Source organism: Taudactylus pleione, unplaced genomic scaffold, assembly GCF_031769625.1.
Source record: "Taudactylus pleione unplaced genomic scaffold, aTauple2 ptg000117l, whole genome shotgun sequence".
Lineage (NCBI taxonomy): Eukaryota > Metazoa > Chordata > Amphibia > Anura > Myobatrachidae > Taudactylus > Taudactylus pleione.
In genome coordinates this window covers 1,415,601-1,435,404 of record NW_028284519.1, presented here as the reverse complement: position 1 = coordinate 1,435,404, position 19,804 = coordinate 1,415,601, and the positions used below count along the sequence as shown (strand labels likewise).

At 43.9% G+C, this 19,804-nt stretch overlaps 1 protein-coding gene across 2 annotated transcripts in view; it reads right to left on the bottom strand.

The window, feature by feature from the left end:
• Positions 1-19,804, bottom strand: part of LPCAT2 (lysophosphatidylcholine acyltransferase 2) — a 167,482-nt gene that overhangs the window by 123,980 nt on the left and 23,698 nt on the right. Inside the window, exons 2-3 of one of the 2 annotated variants that reach the window (XM_088471843.1) lie at positions 19,298-19,417; positions 12,305-12,444 (exon numbers count right to left, since the gene is read on the bottom strand). In XM_088471843.1, the coding sequence (XP_088327969.1) occupies positions 12,305-12,444; positions 19,298-19,411 (254 nt within the window). In that variant the 5' untranslated portion in view covers positions 19,412-19,417. Of the gene's footprint in view, positions 1-12,304; positions 12,445-19,297; positions 19,418-19,804 lie in introns of those variants that run through there. The other variant, XM_088471848.1, reaches the window with a different exon arrangement.

Below are 19,804 nucleotides of genomic sequence, written 5' to 3'. Positions count from 1 at the left end.
TTTTTTTTTTTATTTTTTATTTTTTGTTTGTTTGTTTGGCCGGATTTGTCCATAAACTAAACGCAATTTATTTGACATATTTTAGGGGGACAGCCAAGACTCCGCCGTCAACGTCGGCGTTCCCGCCCACTCTCCCCAACCCCCAGCCAACACTCCACCCCAAATCTTTCCCCTATTCCCCACTCCTCCCCATCCTTCCCAGACCCTCTCCCGGAAATGTCGGGACTCCTTCCCCTCCGTCCCACTTCCCCCTCTCCTCCACCCACCCCTCTTCCAATTACCCCCTCCCCGGAGTCCAGCATAACTCCGCCCCATTCTTTGGGGAATGACGGATCCTCCGAGGAGGATCATGGAGGTTTTGCCGGAGCTCCCGATTTTTTTCCCGGTATGTTTTTTATTATTTTTTTTTAAACCACAAACTGTTTGTATGTAATCATGTGTCGTGCCTTTCTTCGTGTTTTTGTGGCTTGACTTTTGTTGATTGTGAAGGTTTGCCTTTACCTCTTCCTGGTGATTTAAGCATACACATATCATACCTGTGGGAATTTGTACCTAGGCCTTGTATTTTTGCCAGCCCACACTTTTTATTTATGTTTTTGGGTTTAGGAGTGATTTGTTTTTTAATTAATGTTTTTCTGTGGAGTCCCTATTGTTGTATTAACCCACACACTTTTCTCACCCACAGAGGAACAGAGGCGTCGGCAAGAGGTGGCGGATGTTGTGGGGCAGATGCGCCACCATGTAATCGGCCTTCTGGTGGCCCTCGACCGACTGTCTGGCCTCCTTCGGCATTAGATTTTTTTTTTTTGTTGTATTTTCCCAATAAAATTTTAAAGACAAATATACGTTGTGGATCATTTTTAAAAACCAAAACCAAAATAGTTTAGCCTGACATAAGTTCCTGCAAGGATTTCCCTTTTGTAAAAGTTAGATTGTGTTTTGTCTTTGTATGTCAAACAGACACCAGAAACACATAACAGTAACAATGTAATTTCCCTTTTTGGGTGTAGTGTCAATTTCAGATTTCTACATTTTCCAGGTTCCTACTTGGTGCGCAAGCTGCTTAGGCCAATCTTACAAATCCCAAGGTTGGGCCAGGCTTCCTTTTGGTGTGGATTGGAAAGCTGAAAACATATTTCAGTTTTGCTCATCTGGCGTCAGTACTGGTTTACCCCTTAGTCAAATGTAACTTGTGTTAACCTGGTTACACTTGCTGTTAACGTCCCAAAAAAGGAAGACCATTTCACTCTTCAAACATTTATTCACCACATAACAGAGCAAACAAAGTGGTCACTCCCCAAAAAAATACACAGTGATAAATTCAAATACAACACATACCAAGAAAAAAATAAATAAAAACACAAAATCAAGAACTGGTTGACGAAGGACCATGCCAACATGATTCCACAAACATGGCGTTGCGATATGGGTTCCAGAATATATGCCCAAAAGGACCAGATCCAGGTTTGGTAAGGGTAGCAGGAAGTAGTGAGCGTTGGAGTGCCAAAGATTATGTGAACAAACAGAAGATGGTGAGAAAAATAAAAATAAATTAGATGTTTGCCCAAAAAAAAAAACACATTAGGTATAAACACTGGAGTTTTGAACAAACTTACCTAAAAAATCTGGCCACAACATCATCGCGTATGGCCCCCCCACATACTGACCTTCGACCAACCTCGGGGGGGCCATCCTCAGGTAAGGCATCCTCTGGCTGCATTGGGACACCACTCCTTATGGCAATGTTGTGAAATATCCCACACAGGACCACAATTTTAGACACCATATCCGGCACATACATGAGCTCGCCACCAGAGCGGTGGAGGCATCTGAATCGGCCTTTTAAAAGGCCGATACAGCGCTCCACCACTTGCCTGGTGGCTGTAAGTGCGGAATTATACGCACTTTGTGGCCCTGGTGTGGGAGCCAAATAAGGAGTGAGCAGCCAGGACATGCAAGGGTATCCACTGTCTCCTGTGAACAAAAATAGACCACATCAGGAACACTGTGTATCAAGCTTAACATTGTTATGTACTAAAGGTCTCCACTTACCCAGAAGCCACGCATCACCAGCTTGTAGGTTGGTTAATTTCTGCCATATCCCTGATTGCCGGATGACGAAGGAGTCATGAGCACTTCCGGGTAATTTAGCATTCAGGGACAGGATCTGGAGGGAGGCATCACATACCACCATTACATTCAGGGAGTGATAGTGTTTCCTGTTTCTAAATATGGCCTCCAGCCGTGCTGGAGGCTGAAGTGGTATGTGAGTACCATCCACAACCCCTATGATGTGTGGGAAGCCAGCTATTTGGTAAAAATTGGCCTTGGCCACACTAAGGGCACCCATATCCAAAGGCATTTGAATAAAATGATGGAGGTGCTTGAAAAGTGCCTCCATCACTGCCCTCAGGATCCGGGAAAAGGAGGATTGGGAGATGCCCGCCACTATTCCGACCGTTGTTTGAAACGATCCTGAGGCACAGAAATGTAACACCGCCATAAATTGCGTCAGTGGTGGTATTGCTGTTGGACTGTCAATTTGCCGCTCAAGATCACTTTCTATTAATGAGAGAGTGTCTATGATGATTTTGGGAGGTAGACGGTAGCGTCTTAAAACCTCATCATCGGGCATTCCAAAAAGGGTGACACGTGTTCGAAATATCTGGGGCCTTGCATGCCTACGATGCCTACGCCTGGGACGAGTTTGAGGTTGGTCGTCTTCCGGGAGCAGGGCCAGAACAATTCGCCCCAGATCTATCTGAAATTCAAAGTTTACAATGTAAGGCTTTTGACCCACCCCAAAAGTAAGAAAAAAAAACTTAGCTTTCTGATACCATCCATAGCTGCTTACATGCCGGGGTATTGTCATGATATGTATAAACTGTAAAAAAGGCAACAATGAGACGTCAAAAATGTAAAGGGTTTTTTTTTAGGTAAAAAATTGTTGCAAGCCAACACAGAAAATAACGGAAAAACACATTTGGCCATCGCTGAAAACTACATTGCACACCGTACGTCAAATAGGGTTCAAATGGACCCAAAAAATGGAAAAGGGAAAAGCAAAACTGGATTATATGATGAATAAGCCGTCCAAAATGCGGTAAATTATTCGCAAATGCAAGTCACTACACCAACAGTCCAAAATGCGGTACATTATTCGCAAATGCAAGTCACTACACCAACAGTCCAAAATGCGGTAAATTATTCGCAAATGCAAGTCACTACACCAACAGTCCAAAATGCGGTAAATTATTCGCAAATGCAAGTCACTACACCAACAGTCAAAAATGCGGTAAATTATTCGCAAATGCAACTCACTACACCAACAGTCCAAAATGCGGTAATTCATTCGCAAATGCAAGACAAAAAATGGACTTACCCAACTCGAATATATAAGATGTCCTCAAAAAACTTCTTTGGGTCCGAAAACCAAAAAAAACTAAAAAATATGAAATGAGTGTTAAACAAATTAACTAACCACAAAACAGAAGAATACAACAATTGGCCACAAATTTGAATGCACAAAACTTACCAAATCAGGAAAGGATGTAGAAAAAATGAAAAAAATGCGAACGTAAAAACCAAAGAAATGTAGCAAAAACAAACAAAAAAACAACTCTCCAAAATCCTCCAAACGCAACCAACCAACCAAATCCAAACCACTTCACCGACAACACTCCAACAACCCCACCTCGAATCCACACACACCAAGCCATAAATAGTGTTTATTTTCCCGCACAAATTAAGGATGAATCATAGGGACGCACAATCAATGATGCGGCCGCAATCTAACGACGCATGTATAAATACGTCACAAAATCACATAGAATTTCTGGATGATTTCATGCTGGAAGCAGAGACATGGCTTCAAACCAGGGAAACAATGGTCAAAATTGCGGCGGTAAGGCCTTCATGCATTTTGTGTCAATGAGTATTTTAAAACATAATATTGTGCAAGTTGAGAAGTGGCTAAATCTGCATATTTACCCAAATAGGTGAGGAGGATGACATGGAAGAGACTGCTGGCCCCAGTCAACCCGCCAAAGCTGCCAAAAAAAAAAGGCAGCCACATTTCACAAGCAAGGAGATGGAGGTTTTGATCCAGAAGTGCGTTGACATCCTGCCCCAGGCAGCCAGGAATATGAGCCAAAGCCAGAAGTGGAGAATGTGGGAGGAGGTCGCCGTTGCTGTCAATAGGGTGGGTGATTATGTCCGTCTAGCCCGGGATGTCAAACGGCGGTAAGTAAACACTTTCCCATCCTATAAACAAACCCCATTGTTAAAAAAAGGATAATGGTTCCAAATTCATTCCACAGATGGGCAGACTTCAAATATCGTCTAAAGCAAAAACTTGCCGACAGGGCTAGGCATGCAAGGGGGACAGGTGGGGGTCCCACCCCTGTGTCATTGGAGTTGACAGACTTAGAAGAGATGGCACAGGGGTGTGTGCAGGCTGTGGAGGTGTTTGGCGTGTCCAACATGGATACGGACATGCCAGACTTTGCGGCTCCTCATGTTGGCCAAGGTAAGTCTTGTCATGTCACCATCTCAGAAATGCTATTGTGCCAATATGTAGATTCTAATGTGAGTCTTTTCTCCAATTTCCTAACAGAGACAGAGGCGGATGAGTCTGCTCCAGAGGGGAGCCTTGGCCGCAGAATTTCTGCTGACTCTGCAGGGGAGGAACCAGTACATCCGGCTGAGGACCCTGCAGAAGCCAGTCCAGGGCGTGCCCCCTCGCAGGCAGTGGGCCTCCTCACAGAACTCAATTTTAAATCGGATTGCCATACGGAGATTCTGCAGAGGATGGACGCCAGTCTGATACGGGTGGCTGAGGCCCTGGAGCAAAATGCTGCGGCCAACGTGACCATTGCTCAGGCCCTGGCGGAAAATACCAGGGCCAACATCCGCATCGCCGATGCCCTGGAGCAGCTCGTTCGCCAGCACATGGTGGAGCCGACCTCCCTTCCTGCCGGAACATCCAGATCCTCCACCTCTGGCACAACATCAGGCAATCCTCCAAATGTGCCTAGCCCTGTGCCTAGTCCAGAGGCCACAACATCTGCCTCTGGACAGGCCAGCCCGATGGCATCCCGGACCCGGTCTGGCGCCCACCCTCACCCATCCAAACGGCCGAGAAAACGGTGACAGCAATGGCGACTTTTCCCACTTTCCTTCTGTGCTTGGCTCATATTCCTTTCTGGTCAAAACTTCCCTCTCCTTTCTTGTGAAATGTTTTTAAATTTTGTATTTACGATTATGTTAGTAGTTATGTTTTTTTTTTTTTTAGATCAAATATCTTGGCCACAAAAAAAGGCAATACAATATTATGCCAATTTGTTTGTGTGTAAACAATAAATTTTACAAAAAAAACAGACATTGTATTGTGACATTATTGTACAAATGGGTTACATTTAATCCTGGCCTTAAACGCAAAAACTGACCCTCTTATGTTAAAAAAAAGGCCTCTTTAAGGAACGTTTAAAAAAACACATAGCGATGCAAATTCAACAGTAAACCAAAAAAAAGGGGAGCTAATTAAAAGATGATGACATTATTTTTACAATAGGCCATAACCACCAAATTGTAGCCAAAAAAAAAACCCAAAAATGTACGCTAATTGATTATGTAATCATGACATTAGCAGCTCTGATTTCCACCTGCGTACGCTTTTGTGCTATCCCAATAAACTGCTTTCCAAACACATACCAAGCCGGATTTCAATCCAACACTAATTAGTTTACTGACCAGCCACGATTAATCGCAGCACCATCGTGGAGTCCCGGGACGGAGGAGAAGGCCATCGCCAATGTGGTCGAGTAATCCTGACCCTAAGCTGTGCGAGCATTTTGAAGGGAAAGCGGATGTTTCAGTGACGTATGAGACGGTCCGAACACATTTGACGTTCGCATCTGCTAATGTATGTACGCCCCAAAAACGCTTCGCCACGCCTGCGTTTTGTCATCTCCACCCCCGTCAACACCCAAAAACGCCCTGTTCTGTCAATCACATTTGACATGTCACTTCCTGTACGCTATTTTAGGAACGAGAGAAAAAAAGCTCGCAATTTGCCGTACCCGCATGCGCGGTGTAACCCCGACGCATGCGCGGTTAGTCAACATCGGAACGCAACGAGCGTACTGTTGTTAACGTGCGGCTCTGAATGAGGGCCATAGTTCCTTCTGAGGAACACGATGAGGATACATTTTCCTGATGCATCAAAATGATCCTCCACACTACTTTGGAACGCATCATGTTGAAACGCAATCAATATGGATGCCAAATGGAAATCTCATTATAATATAGGGACTGCCAGAATTATGAAATTGATGAATAAGAATCCAGCAACATTCCTCATTGCGATACAGATGTACATGCACAAATAAAAACATTAAATTAGTAAAAGAACAATACATAATAATTCATTAAAAAATGTAAGTACTGAATACATATTATAAAAACCACTTCATCTCAAAATCTACATTTAGACCTTTTGGAGTTAGAGATTTCAACAAATAAATGGTTTTCATCTCCATTTTAGCAAGGACATTGTCCCTATTATTCGTTCTCCAATCAGGTTTAGCTACCTGAATCCCACAGAAAGGCACTAGATGTTTAATGTCACACTGATGTTTAATTTTAAAATGTAATGATACATTATGTGACTCAAATCCTTTTTTAACATTCCTCACATGTTCAGCCAGGCGGTCTTTCAGACTTCCAGTGGTCTTACCTACATATTGACTCCCACAAGAGCACTCAAGGAGGTAGATACAGTACTTAGTATGACATGTAATAAAATCATCTATCTGAAACACCTTATTTGTTTGCGACGATCTGTATTCTGTAATTTTAGAGATGGGGCTTTTACATGCCTTACACATACTATATGATCCATACCTATAAAATCCTTTCGATTTATTTATAGAGGGAGAAATAGGGACAGCAATGGCACTCCTTACCAACCTTTCTGTATATATAAATCTAGGTTTATTATTAATAAACGGTTTTAGGGCCGGCTCATGATTAAGGATGTCCCAATGTTTTCCTATTATATTCTCTACATCTCTATACTGACTATTATATTGGGTTATAAACGCAATCTCCCTGTCTCTAGAAGTGTCATCTTTTTTCTACATTTTACGTATGGCTTCCAGTCTATCCAACTGTAAACCATTCTCTTTAGCTTTTTCCACAACTTTATTATCATAGCCCTTCTGTTTGAATAGATTCACCAGAATATTGGCTTGTTCTTCATATACATCAATTTCAGTACAATTTCTCCATATGTGCCTTCTACAGAAGTATAAAACCAGAGTCTATGTGTATTTTCTGACGCTTCAATCCAAGCAATTGCCACTGTTACATATCTAAAAACTGTGGATACTAGAGGCCAGTGTCATATTGGGTTTGTCATGGGCAAAGTGAAGTTAGCACCACTTCCAGAGCATACCATACCCAGGCTAGAACTTTGTGCTGCAGTGCTAGCTGTGACAACCATACCATGATCTCACATTGTCAACTTGAGCCACACAGATTCCAAAGATTCTCAACTTGGAAATCAGTTCTTAGAGCAATTACCTGCCTAAATCATATAGCCCGTTCATTTAAATGTGCCACATCTCTAAGAGTGACTGAATGTACAGGTTGGCATCACTATCAAAATATTTACGCAACCAAAGAATTACAAATTCACTCAAACATCAACACTAAAGGTGTAGAGAGATACCTCAGTGAGCAAAGTTGTACATGGACTTTCAACCTGCTCATTCTTCTCATATGGGAGGTACATGGGAAAGGATGATTGGCATAATACGCAGAATCCTTGATTCCATATTCCTACAAGTAGGTACTGCAAGACTTACTCACGAGAATTTAACAACTTTCATGGCTGAAGTCTCAGCTATCGTCAATGCTAGACCTTTGACTTCAGTTTCTAATGACCCAGAAGATCCACTTCTACTTACTCCTGCTACTCTCCTTACTCAGAAGATCGGGACTATGCTCCTTCTGAAGAGTTCACCAACAAAGACTTATTCAAACAACAATGGAGGCAAGTTCAAAGCCTAGCAAACACCTTTTGGGACAGGTGGAAAAGACAATATATCTCTACCCTGCAGGCAAGGACCAAGTGGCAAGTTGCCAACAACGTAATGAGTGGCCTTTGATTATTGTCACCAAGACGTTACAGAGCAAGGACGGAAAAGTTCGTAAGGTCGAGGTCAAGATCTGTAAGCAAGGAGAGACTAAGTTGTTTCTCAGACCAGTGTCTGAACTGTTCTTATTGTTACCTACTTAGAGTTTAAATTTGTGGTATCAATGATACCAGACGGGGAGTGTCATGCCTTCAGCATAGGGTTTGTTATGTTGCACTAATTCACATTAGCAGCCCCACCTAGTGGTCAGGACAGCAGCAGTTTAAATCTGATCTATTTTGTCCTTCTTAACATTCCATAGCAGTCTAGCAATGCATTCTGGGCCAAAGGAGCTGTAAGCAGCCATTTTCCTTTTCACATGGTCCCAGACAGTCATCATTACATATATATATAGTCCAGCAGAGGTCCGGCACTCCCAATAACTGACAACAAAGTCTAGAGGTGCCCTCACATATAAAGTAGTATAGCCATGCGAAGGTGCGGCACTCTCAGTAAATAAAACACGATAACTGTGTCTTAAATAATCAACGTTTCAGTACATTTAACGTACTATCTTCAGGATAAAAATACATACAGTGATTTCTTACCTTAAATACTATCACCACTAGTGAACCGCATCGGAAGCACCCGTCACTGTATGTATTTTTATCCTGAAGATCAGTGCTCGAACTGTGCCGATATACAACGGTATGGTATACCGGCACTTCAAGCAAATTTTTTTTTTCCATGCTGCAGGGACAGGGCGCATACCTCTGCCCGCTACCATCAGTCACTGACACACAGCTCACAGGGTGCCACAGACAGGAGGTTAGCACATACACACAACTGTGGCTGGCTTTAGGGGCTGTCCTCCTGTGACAGCCCGTGAGCAGTGTGTCAGTCACTGTAAATGCTGGAGTCCGGCAGTGTACTGCCGCCCGCCCACCCGCTCCTGTACTCCTGCACACCCGCCGGTTCGCATTCTCCACACAGGACCATCTCTTAGTATGACGGGCGCCATCCCCCTACCTTGCTGCTACGGCCGGTAACAGCCATTACACTCTCCAGTCCTTGTAACGTGCACTGCAGCCATGGCCGGAAACAGACGCAACCCCCTGCCGCTGGCCAGCCGATACCTTTCCCGGACCCCCAGAGCGTGCATTGCGGCTGCTGGTTGATGACAGACGCCACCTCCCCCACGGACCACTACACCATGCACTGCAGCCAGTGGCGGATCCAAGGGGGGGGGGCGATCAGGGCGACCGCCACCCCTACACACATCACAAAATAGCTGCTGCAGGTCAGAGCACTGGAGGTAGTGCTCGTCCTGCAGTGCAACTTTTGTTATGTGCGGCGCCAAATCAAGGTGGAGGAGGCACGTGTTCCCGGTCCTCCACCCCGCAAGCGCACATTTATTAGCCCAGCCGCATAATTGGGGGCCGGCGGCGGGCCGGAGGCGCAGTGGTGTAGAGCCAGAAGTGGAGCATGGGTGGATCAGAGGTGGAGTTTGGAAGGCCAGTGGAGTAGTGGGGAAGGCTTGAGGAGGAGTAAAGTGGGAAGGAGAATGAGTGAGGATGGACTGGAGGAGGTGTGGGGCGGATGGGCAGCCGCAAGAAAGACAGCTGGGAGACTGGGACTCGTCATCTACAGTATATGTCACACACTCACACGCAGTAGCATACAGGGTGTCCTCAGCCGCACACAAACTGCAGCTTGTTAAGCCCACGGACAGGATTGCTGGTTGCTCTGTCATAGGGCTCATCTGCAGGATCTAATGATTGGCCACTGTCCTGGACCTGTTGTGGTTGGCCAAGCAGCTTTGCCACTCTATGTACAGGAAAGGAGAATTTAGAAATCAGTTTGAGGGTAGACAGGGACTGCAGGGGGAAAAGGGGGGGGTGACAGGTGAGGAGGGAGCATTAGACAGAACAGATAGAGTGTTAGAGGTGGGGGGAGAGGGGAAATATAACAATAAGAGGGAACATGAGGGAAAGCTAGGAGAGAACAGACAGCTAAGGAAAGAGCAGGAGATAAAGCTAAAGCATGGAGGAGAGAGCACAAGGGACATAGGAGAGTGCGGGGTATTTCTGTTTGGTTGGGGGATCTGGACTGATAGTCCTGGATGAATATACGTGCAGCCGCTGGCGTAATAATACAGAACCTCCAGACCGAGTTCAGCAAAAGACGGAATTGGATAAGCCAACGGCACCGGAACCCCTGCAGCCAACTGTTTTGAAGTTAGTGTTTGTGTGAGTGTATACAGTTAGTTGACATTTTTTATTTGATTTCACAGTGTATGTATGTATGTGTGTATGTATGTGTGTATATGAGTAGAGAAGTCAGGATTAATTCGTAAACCGCCCCCCCTAAAAGAAAAGTCTAGATCCGCCCCTGACTGCAGCCGAAGCCTCCTCGCGCGCAGTTCCGCCCGGCTGGGTGATGTGCTGCTCTTCCCCATCAGTCCTGACTCCTGATAGAAGCAGTGGTAAGGTGGCACTAGCTGCAGCCTGATATTATGTATTATTGCTTTATACCGGATAAAGTGTACAGTGGGCCTGATTCAGCACGACTCACAACAGCGCATTCACACAGCCGATTTTTGCATACTGTGCATGCATCTTCGGAAAAGGAATCACAGAGTGAGTGACAGGTAGTCAGCATTTGGGGATGGTGACAGGGGGGTGGTCAAAGAAACGCCGCATTGCTAGTCCGTTTAAAAACCGTTGCACGGGCGTACATAGTATAGCCACTGTGACAGCATACGTAGCTAGAGTACTTACTGTGTGCAACGAGGTTAGCAATTTCTGAGTAAGGTCAGACCTGCTGTAATTGTGCGTGAGGGGCCGATGTTCCCGATGTATAGGCAGGACTGCAAGGTATTACGGATGTGAGATAGCGGTAGTGGGCGTCTCTATGCTGGCTGTGCGACAGCTTTGTGATTGCAAACATTAGCAATCCTGCGTGCGCAATCGCAATAGCAATCTGTAATGAATCAGGCCCAGTGCAGGTGCAAACGGTGAGAGACGAAAGGAAGGAATGAGAGATGAATGCATCACACACCCCCATTTTGAGTTGTCACACCCCTCATGGCACATAGCCACACCCCTCATTATGCGTGGCCATACCCATTTCTGCTGCGCACGCACAGAGTGCATCCCCATACCCCCACTTCAAATTTCCCACTTCGACCACTGCTGAAGATAGTACGTTAAATGTACTGAAACATTGATTATTTAAGACACAGTTGTCGTGTTTTATTTACTGAGTGCCGCACCTTCGCATGGCTATATATATATATATATATATATATATATATGTATGTATATATATATATATATATAGTGTGTGTGTGTGTGTGTGTGTGTGTGTGTGTTCGTGTTCATATAACTATATACACACAGACTATATATATATTAATATATATAGCGTGTGTGTATATGCAAATGGAATAAACCAATGAAGATCAAGGGGACAGAAGTCTGTAATCTATGGATCTGTCTATAAAGTACGTACATATAATCTACGTGTCTATCTATAATCTAAGTATCTGTCTATCTATAGCAGAATGGAGATGGCCACTCCTAAATCCAAGTTGAATATAACATAAACATTACAATACATTTTGTAAAGTGCTATTTGTATAGTTGTGATTTTTTTAAAAACACTATGGGGCCTATTTATCAAGCTTATTCTTCCACTTGCTCCTGCAGCCTCCGGCCGGCAGCAGAAGCTGACTGTGCGCATGTGCAGTGTCAGTTTACCCCGGAGAAGTCTTTCACAAACGTGAAAGACTTCCACAAATTCCAGGGATATAATTCACAGGGACAGCAGTTACCGAAACCGCTGTCCCTGCAAATTCCCCGTGGTACATAGCGGTAATATTTTCATTAAAACTGAAAATATTACTCGCGATATGGAACCTTAATAATCATGGCAGTTCCGCGATTATTAATACATAGGCCCCTATAACATCTTTTTTAAGGGATTGAAAACAATCACAATGCTGGTTGATATATTATACTTTTTTTTTATAACATCGCCCTTATATCACTTTGATAATTTTATTGATGGGGGCCCCCACAAGTTTGTTGCCCTGGAGCCCCCACAGACCTTAATCCGGCCCTGCTAGAAGGTCTATCAACATTGAAGGATTAAGCTACACTTACTTTCTCCATCCTCTCAGTGGTTCCAAGCTTTCCTTTGGAATACAGCAAGTAGCAATGATTGCAACCAACCACGCAGTTATTGATACAATCACAAAGAGAACAATGCGGAATGGTAGAATGAAGATACCACATAAAAGCATCTAAAAAGATACAGATATGATACAGATTGATATTAGATAAGAAACATGCAGACTCAGCACAAGAATATTTGACACACATAGTTAACTCGTATAACATTTTGCAAACAACAAAATTGAAATTTTCAGATATGAACCATAAAAGGTAAAATATATTGTTTAGTATTAACCTGACATTCCACTTTAGAACTATTAAAAAGCATTCCTTCTTTCACTCAAATATAGACAGCTGAAGCTATCCCCATACTCAAGGTTGCAGACAGCTTTGCCAGGCACAGGTACAGGGAGGGTGTGTGGCCAACCTGGGAAGATGTGGCCAGACCCCCTCCTTTAAAATAGATTGAAAAACAAAAAAAAGTGATGGTAGACTTACCATTGATAACTTTCTTCGAGGTCCATAGGGTCCACAGAGATACCATGAGGATAATGTGATTGGAGTGATCCAGGTACCAAACAGTTAAGCTTTCAGCTACCAGGATGCCCCTGGTCCTTCTCCACATATACCCCGCCCCTGGCCCCAGGCATTCAGTTCTGTAAACAAGCCCAAGGCAGTAGAAGGAAAGAGGAGAAAGAGGAACAATCACCAGAAATACTATCAGAAAATGAGGTAATCCGTGCCCAAAAGAAAAATTACACAATGAAGCGAGGTGCATCAGGGTGGGTGCCATGTGGACCTAAAAGAAAAATAGTAATCAATGGTAAGTCTACCATAACTCTTATTTTCTTCTTCAGGGTCCATAGGAATCCACATAGATACCATGGGGATGTCCTAAAGTAGTTCCCCTTAAGGGTGTGGGATGCTCCTGAGCAGAAAAGGAGATGCTCCTGAGCAGAAAAGGAGAACTCATCGCCCAAAGGAAGCATCCTGAGGCAAAAATATCAAAGGCGTAAAACCTAAGAAAAGTGTAGACAAAAGATCACGTGGCTGCCTTGCACAATTGTTCAACATAGGCACCACAGTGAAACACCCACAATGGTTCCACAGACCGAGTAGAATGTGCTGTCGCCATGTTAAGGACAGGGAGATCAGCCTTAGTGTAAACCTGGGATATAGTCATACGTAACCATCGAGCCAGAGTTTGTTTGTGGCCAACCTCGTTTGTGAAAACTCATATAAAACAAAAAGAGTGTCTGATTTTCTAACAGAGTTTGTACGCGCCACAGATACGGAGAGCACGAACCCCATCCAGGAAGACTTCACCTACAGAAAAATCTGAAGACTGAAAAGCTGGAACCACCATTTCTTCATTCACATGAAGACGGGACATTATCTTAGAAAAGGTAACTGTTAGGATCCGTGACAGTGGATCATCTTGGTGGCAGGTCCCAGCTATAGTTGTCACTGGGATACTGCATCTTGTCTTGATCCATGTTCCAGCTGTTGCAGGCAGCCGGATTCCTGTCTTGTCTGTTTACAGCTCTAGCTGTTTGTCTGTGTGCTGGATTTAGCTGTACACTAATTAATCAGGTCTTGTCTGTGTGACAGTTCATGTGCACACTACCAGTCATTAGGAAGGGCTCTCTACAGGAAATGTCTTTGATTGGATCCTGCATTGCATAAGTTACAGCCAGCCTTTCACTCCATGCCGGCTATAGTATTTGTTGTGGCTTCTGGTTCAAGTGAGGGGTTATCCTTCTGTGTGTTCCAGCTCCTCATGTTCAGTGTCTGTGATCTCCCTGCAAGTTACATCTAAGCAGTGGCTTCCACTTCCCAGTGTGTGTGTGATCTACCTGCAAGTGACAACAGAGCAGCACCTGCCACACCTCAGCGTCTGTGTGGATTCCCATTAAGTACATTAAAGCAGTGTCAGCTGCATTTCAGTATTGTGAACTTTTGTTTATTCATTCCAGCACTCTCAGCAGCCTCTCTGTGTCTGTGTGGCCAATCAGCTAATAACACCAGGCTGTCTGCACTACTATTCAGTGCTAGGTGCATGTGTATCTCCAATTTACAACTCAATTTCAGTTGCAATTCCTTGTCTGTATATTCAAGCAAGCAATAACTTTTACAACAATTCCTGATATCACTCACTGCATACCAGCTATTCAGGCTGCAACTAGCCAATTGCATACCAGCTATTCAGGATGCAATTAGCCAAGTGCATACCAGTCCTCAAGACTGCAACTAGCCAAGTACATACCAGCTATTCAGACTGCAACTAGCCAAGTGCATACCAGTCCACAAGACTGCAACTAGCCAAGTGCATACCAGTTATTCAGGCTGTAACTAGCCAAGTGCATATCAGTCCTTAAGACTGCATCTAGACAAGTGCATACCAGCTATTCAGGCTGCAACTAGCCAAGTGCATACCAGCTATCCAGGCTGCAATTAGCCTAGTGCATACCAGCTATTCAGGTTGCAACTAACCAAGTGCATATACCAGCTATTCAGGCTGCAACTAGCCAAGTGCATACCAGCTATCCAGGCTGCAATTAGCCAAGTGCATACCAGTCCTCAAGGCTGCAACTAGCCAAGTGCATACCAGCTACTCAGGCTGCAACTACCCAAGTGCATATCAGTCCTCAAGACTGCTACTAGCCAAGTACATTTCAACTAGGAGCCATCTTGTCCTCACAATTCCTTATCAATCCACTCTTATCAATTGACTCTTAAACAACCAATTCCCTAAACTCTCTTGAGCTTCATGTTCCTGGTATGATTCAATTGTGAATCTTCTCTGAAATTCATAGCAGTAACCCTCCCCTGTATGGAGGACAGCTCTTACCTGGTGAAAAAAATAATGGGAAGCAACAATAAGTGCTGCAAAATCAGAAAGACTGCATGCAGAAGAGATAGCGAGGAGAAAAACTGCCTTCGCTGTCAACCTCTTCAAATCTACAGAGTCTAGAGGTTCATATGGGGGGCTTGTAGCCCCTTGAAAACTAAAAGACAAATCCCATGATGCTACCGGTGGGACAAAAAATGGCTGAACTCGGAGTACCCTGAAAAAAAATAATTCTAACCTTCGGCAAAGCAGCAATTCTCTTCTGAAACCAGACACACAGTGCAGAAACCTACACTACCAGGGTGGCTAGGCTGATACCAAAGTCTAACCCAGCCTAGAAAAAAAAAGTTCCTGGGAAACCCAAAAACCTTAGGGTCCTACTTTCCTGTGGGAACACCCAACAGAATGTCAAACTCTGTAACAGATGCGGCAGAGAAAGGCTTTCGTACCCTAAGCATCGATTAAATCACAAAGCTGGAGAAACCTTTGGCTCTGAAGGTGGAAGCCTTAAGAGCTACCCCGTAAAGGACAGACGAGGCAAGTCCGGATGCAGGCAGGGACCCTGCATTAACAGATCCAGCCATAAAGTAAGAGGAAACTGAATATCTATGGATAGATTCCATATGTCGGTGAACCAATGATGTCTAGGCCAAGCAGGAGCCAGTAATATTACTGTTCCTTCTTCCTGCTTGCATTTCCTGAGGACCATTGGAAGGAGGGAAACCTCAGCTTGAAGTCCCATCTTCCTGCCAGTGCATCCACAAAGGTGGCTGAGGGGTCTCGGGTCTCTGGTCCTGGACCATTACCTGGAGACATTGTGGTTGTGACGTGATGGCATGAGGTCTATGTCTGGTAGGTCCCATTTGTCAACCAGAAGTTGAAAAAAAACCCAGGAGGAGAACCCGCTCTCCGACGTGTATGTCCTGACGTCTTAGGAATTCCGCTTCCTAATTGAGGACTCCCAGGATGAATATAGCAGATATAGCCGGAAGATGACATTCTGCCCATATCTGGATTTGTCCATCTTCCCTGAAAGGTGTGATGACCTGTCACCCATCCACGAAGACTGGCATCCATGGTGAAAAGCACCCCATTTTGGATCCAAAATGGGTGACCTTTATCCAGATGATCCCTATATAGCCACCACGAGAGAGATAGACAAATCTCCGAAGTGAGAAGGATCCTCTGGTACCATAAAGGATGATACTGTCCATTCCATCGGGAGAGAATCAATTGCTGCAAAGGCCTGGAGTGGAACTGAGCATATTCCACCATGTCAAAGGTGGATACCATCTAACCCAAGACCTGCATTGTTGATAGAAAGGATACCCTTTGATTGCATAGCAATTTGTGTACCCGCAATGATAGGGCCACCATCTTATTCTCTGGCAGAAACACCCTTTGTGCCCGAGAATTCAGAAGTGCCCCTAGATGTACCATCAACTGTATTGGAGAAAAGATTTCTTCCAATCGATTATCCAGCCATGCTTCTGTAGGCAGGCAATGGTCAGTTGGATATGGTGTTGTAGAACAGCTGGAGACAGTGCCATTATCAAAAGACCCGCCCAGGTATGGCCTTATTCTGATTCCCTGAATCCTGGAGATACTGTAGGCCATCATCACTGCCATTATTTTGGTGAAGACCCGCGGGGCCATCGATAACCCAAAGGGCAGTGCCTGAAATTGGTAATATTGTTGCAGGACTGCAAACCGTAGAAATTGTTGGTGTGATGGCTTAATCAGGCCATGGAAGTATATACCCTGAATGTCCAGATAAGCCAAAAAGTAAAATAAAAGAAAACAAGATCCATTGATCAAAGAGATTCCCTACGGAACTTCGGTACAGAGATAACCTTGTTGCAGGTTTTCAGATTTTGAATAGGGCGATGAGACCCATTCGGTTTCTGAACCAAAATATGAATTGGACTGATAATCCTTTCCCTGTTGAACCACAGGAACCGGGATTATCACCCCTGCCTGCAGCAGGGAGTAAATGGCCTCCGGTAGGGCTAAGTTCCTGATAGACTCCAATGGGGGAGTAGTGCAAAAAAACTTCTGGGAAGGATGTCTCCTGGAAAATGAGAGCATACCCCTGAAAAAGCACTTCTCGGACCCAGGCATCTGTTGTTATTTGATGCCAGCAGTCCGCAATTGAAGAAGCTGGCCTCCCACCCTGGGCTCCCCCCAGGAGGAGGCCCGCCCCATCAGGCAGGGGGTTTGTCATCTAGCTTAGATACTGGACGTCTGGCCAACCAGGACCTCTTAGCTTGCTTGATGGTCCTGCGAAGACTTCCTAGACTTTAATGTAGCTGTTGATAGCAGACCTGCAGAATTTGAAGCTGCCAGAGTAGGCAGTATCTTACCTTATTCTGCTCCAAAAAGTATATTTTCAAAGCAAGGATTCCAGAGCCTTCTTAGACCCATATTTGTTTTCCAGGACCTTAACCAAAAGGGCTCTACAAGCCACAACCGAGGCTGCTGATGCTTTAGAAGCTAGGAGCCCAGCATCTATTGCAGCTTCTCCCAAATAGGGATGGATTCCCATATGTGGGAGATATGACAGCTGTTCTCTGGTAGCATTTGGTAGAGTATCTTCGAATGCCCCCGTCCATTCCTTAACAGCCTTGGATACCCAAGCCCTAGCCATAGCTGGACAAGTAAAAACTCTAGATCAGTGGTTCCCAAACTGTGCGCCTGGGGTGCCTTGTGACACTTACAGGGGTGCCTCAGGATGGTGGTCCAGCACCAAATCAAATTATTTATGGTCAATGTAATGTAAATATGTGGACAAACAGAAGCGCAAACCTGTCCACCACCACATAACTGAACCTAAGGATAACCGGTAAGCCCAATTTACTTCATTTTACTACTTTACCAAAAAAATTTCTGAATTTCTCAATAACAAACTTTTGGCTCAGGTGTGCCATGAAAACAGTGCTGACACTCTAGGGCGCCATGATTAAAAAAAGTTTGGGAACCACTGCACTAGAAGATGAAATACTGCTTTAAGACCTGTTTGAATTACTATCTGTAGGATCTTAAAGAGGAGATGCTGACGGAATAAGCAACGTAACGTTCCTGACTAAATGTGTCAGCAGTGTGTGTGGGGCCAGCTGCAGGACCCCGGCCCCCATCGGGCCCCTCCAACTGGCCCTGGCCCGGGTAAATAGTACCCACTCCCCCCTCTCTCGGCACCCCTGCCCATACTTTTCGATCAAAATTCTAATGGGATCTTGAAGATCTTAAAGAGATCACAAAGCTGAATATGTAGTCATTTAAATTATAGTACTAAGATATCACTAGCCTTTTATATGAATACACTCAGTGCAATTCTATAAAGCAAGTTTCCCAAGCCATCAGTCACTCTGGATCTGCTCTATTATATAAGCACCATTCAAGAACGCAAACCTGCTACAAATGAGTGAAAATTTACTTTGTGGATTTATTTTGTCAAAGCAGTACCTTTTAAGAGTGCTTTTTCCTATCTCCTTTCATAATCTCTCTGGAGGGAAAGCAAGTATGGCTGCCAGACAACATCACAGTCATGTCGGCTACATAGATACTGACTCGAGAGACTCAGCATGTCATATCATGGCAGAGCGTCAAGAAAGGGGTGGGGGGGGGGGGTCCGTTTAGAGATGCCACAAAGCATGCACTACATAACAATTACAGAGGACTCAAGTCTTCAGGTCATGTGAATAATAAATACAATAAACTTCTTATATGTTTTATGATTTTAAATTCACATAGTAATATTTTTAATTAAATTCAATACCTACATTATAGTATGCAATTAAAATTTATGTTGCAGTAATAAATGGTAAATTAACTATTTGCTTGCTGCTCATTATTGGCAGAAACTTAAAACACAATTTCCTTTAACATCTCTATTTACATCCTATCATTTTATTTCCTCTCAGTGTTCTTTTACATTGGTATTTATAAATAAGTACTGTACTGCTGCAGGCATGATTGGTAAAACTGCAATGCTTGCAGAAATAAAAAAGGATAGTTCTATGAAAAACATACTGTAATACAGTGCCAAAGACAGATCTAAAATGTAATGTCCTGAGCATACATAACGATCATGTTTGTACTTTGTACACATATTTTCAGAATCATGTTCTTACACGTATCTTGTCAGCTAGAGTCGGGCTGATTTCATGGACGAAAGGGTTTGGAATCTGTGGTGGAATGAAGGATTTTTGCCTTGGCAGTAATGGTGCCCGCTGTTGCAATACCATTCCAATCTGATGATAAACAAGACACAAATGAACAAAGACTTTAAAAACCTAAATATATGAATAAACAATACATTAAAACAGAAACAGAGCTTAGAAACACTATAGAAACATTTTAAAAGTAATACACTGTAGAAGCCTATCAACCCAATCAAAATACCAATACAGTAATGGAAGGTACATTGGTTTTATTATGCAGAAAACATTATTACATTGCCCTATACTTAGTGTTCTCATTGTACAGATACAGATGCTACTTGGCACATAAATGAATGGCTGCTGCAGATCAGCCAATATGTGATTTCATCAATTAAGCCAGAAGGCACCACACCTTATCTACCCTCTGTTACTACTTTGTACAGAACAGAAAATATTACATAATAAGTATCATTAAAG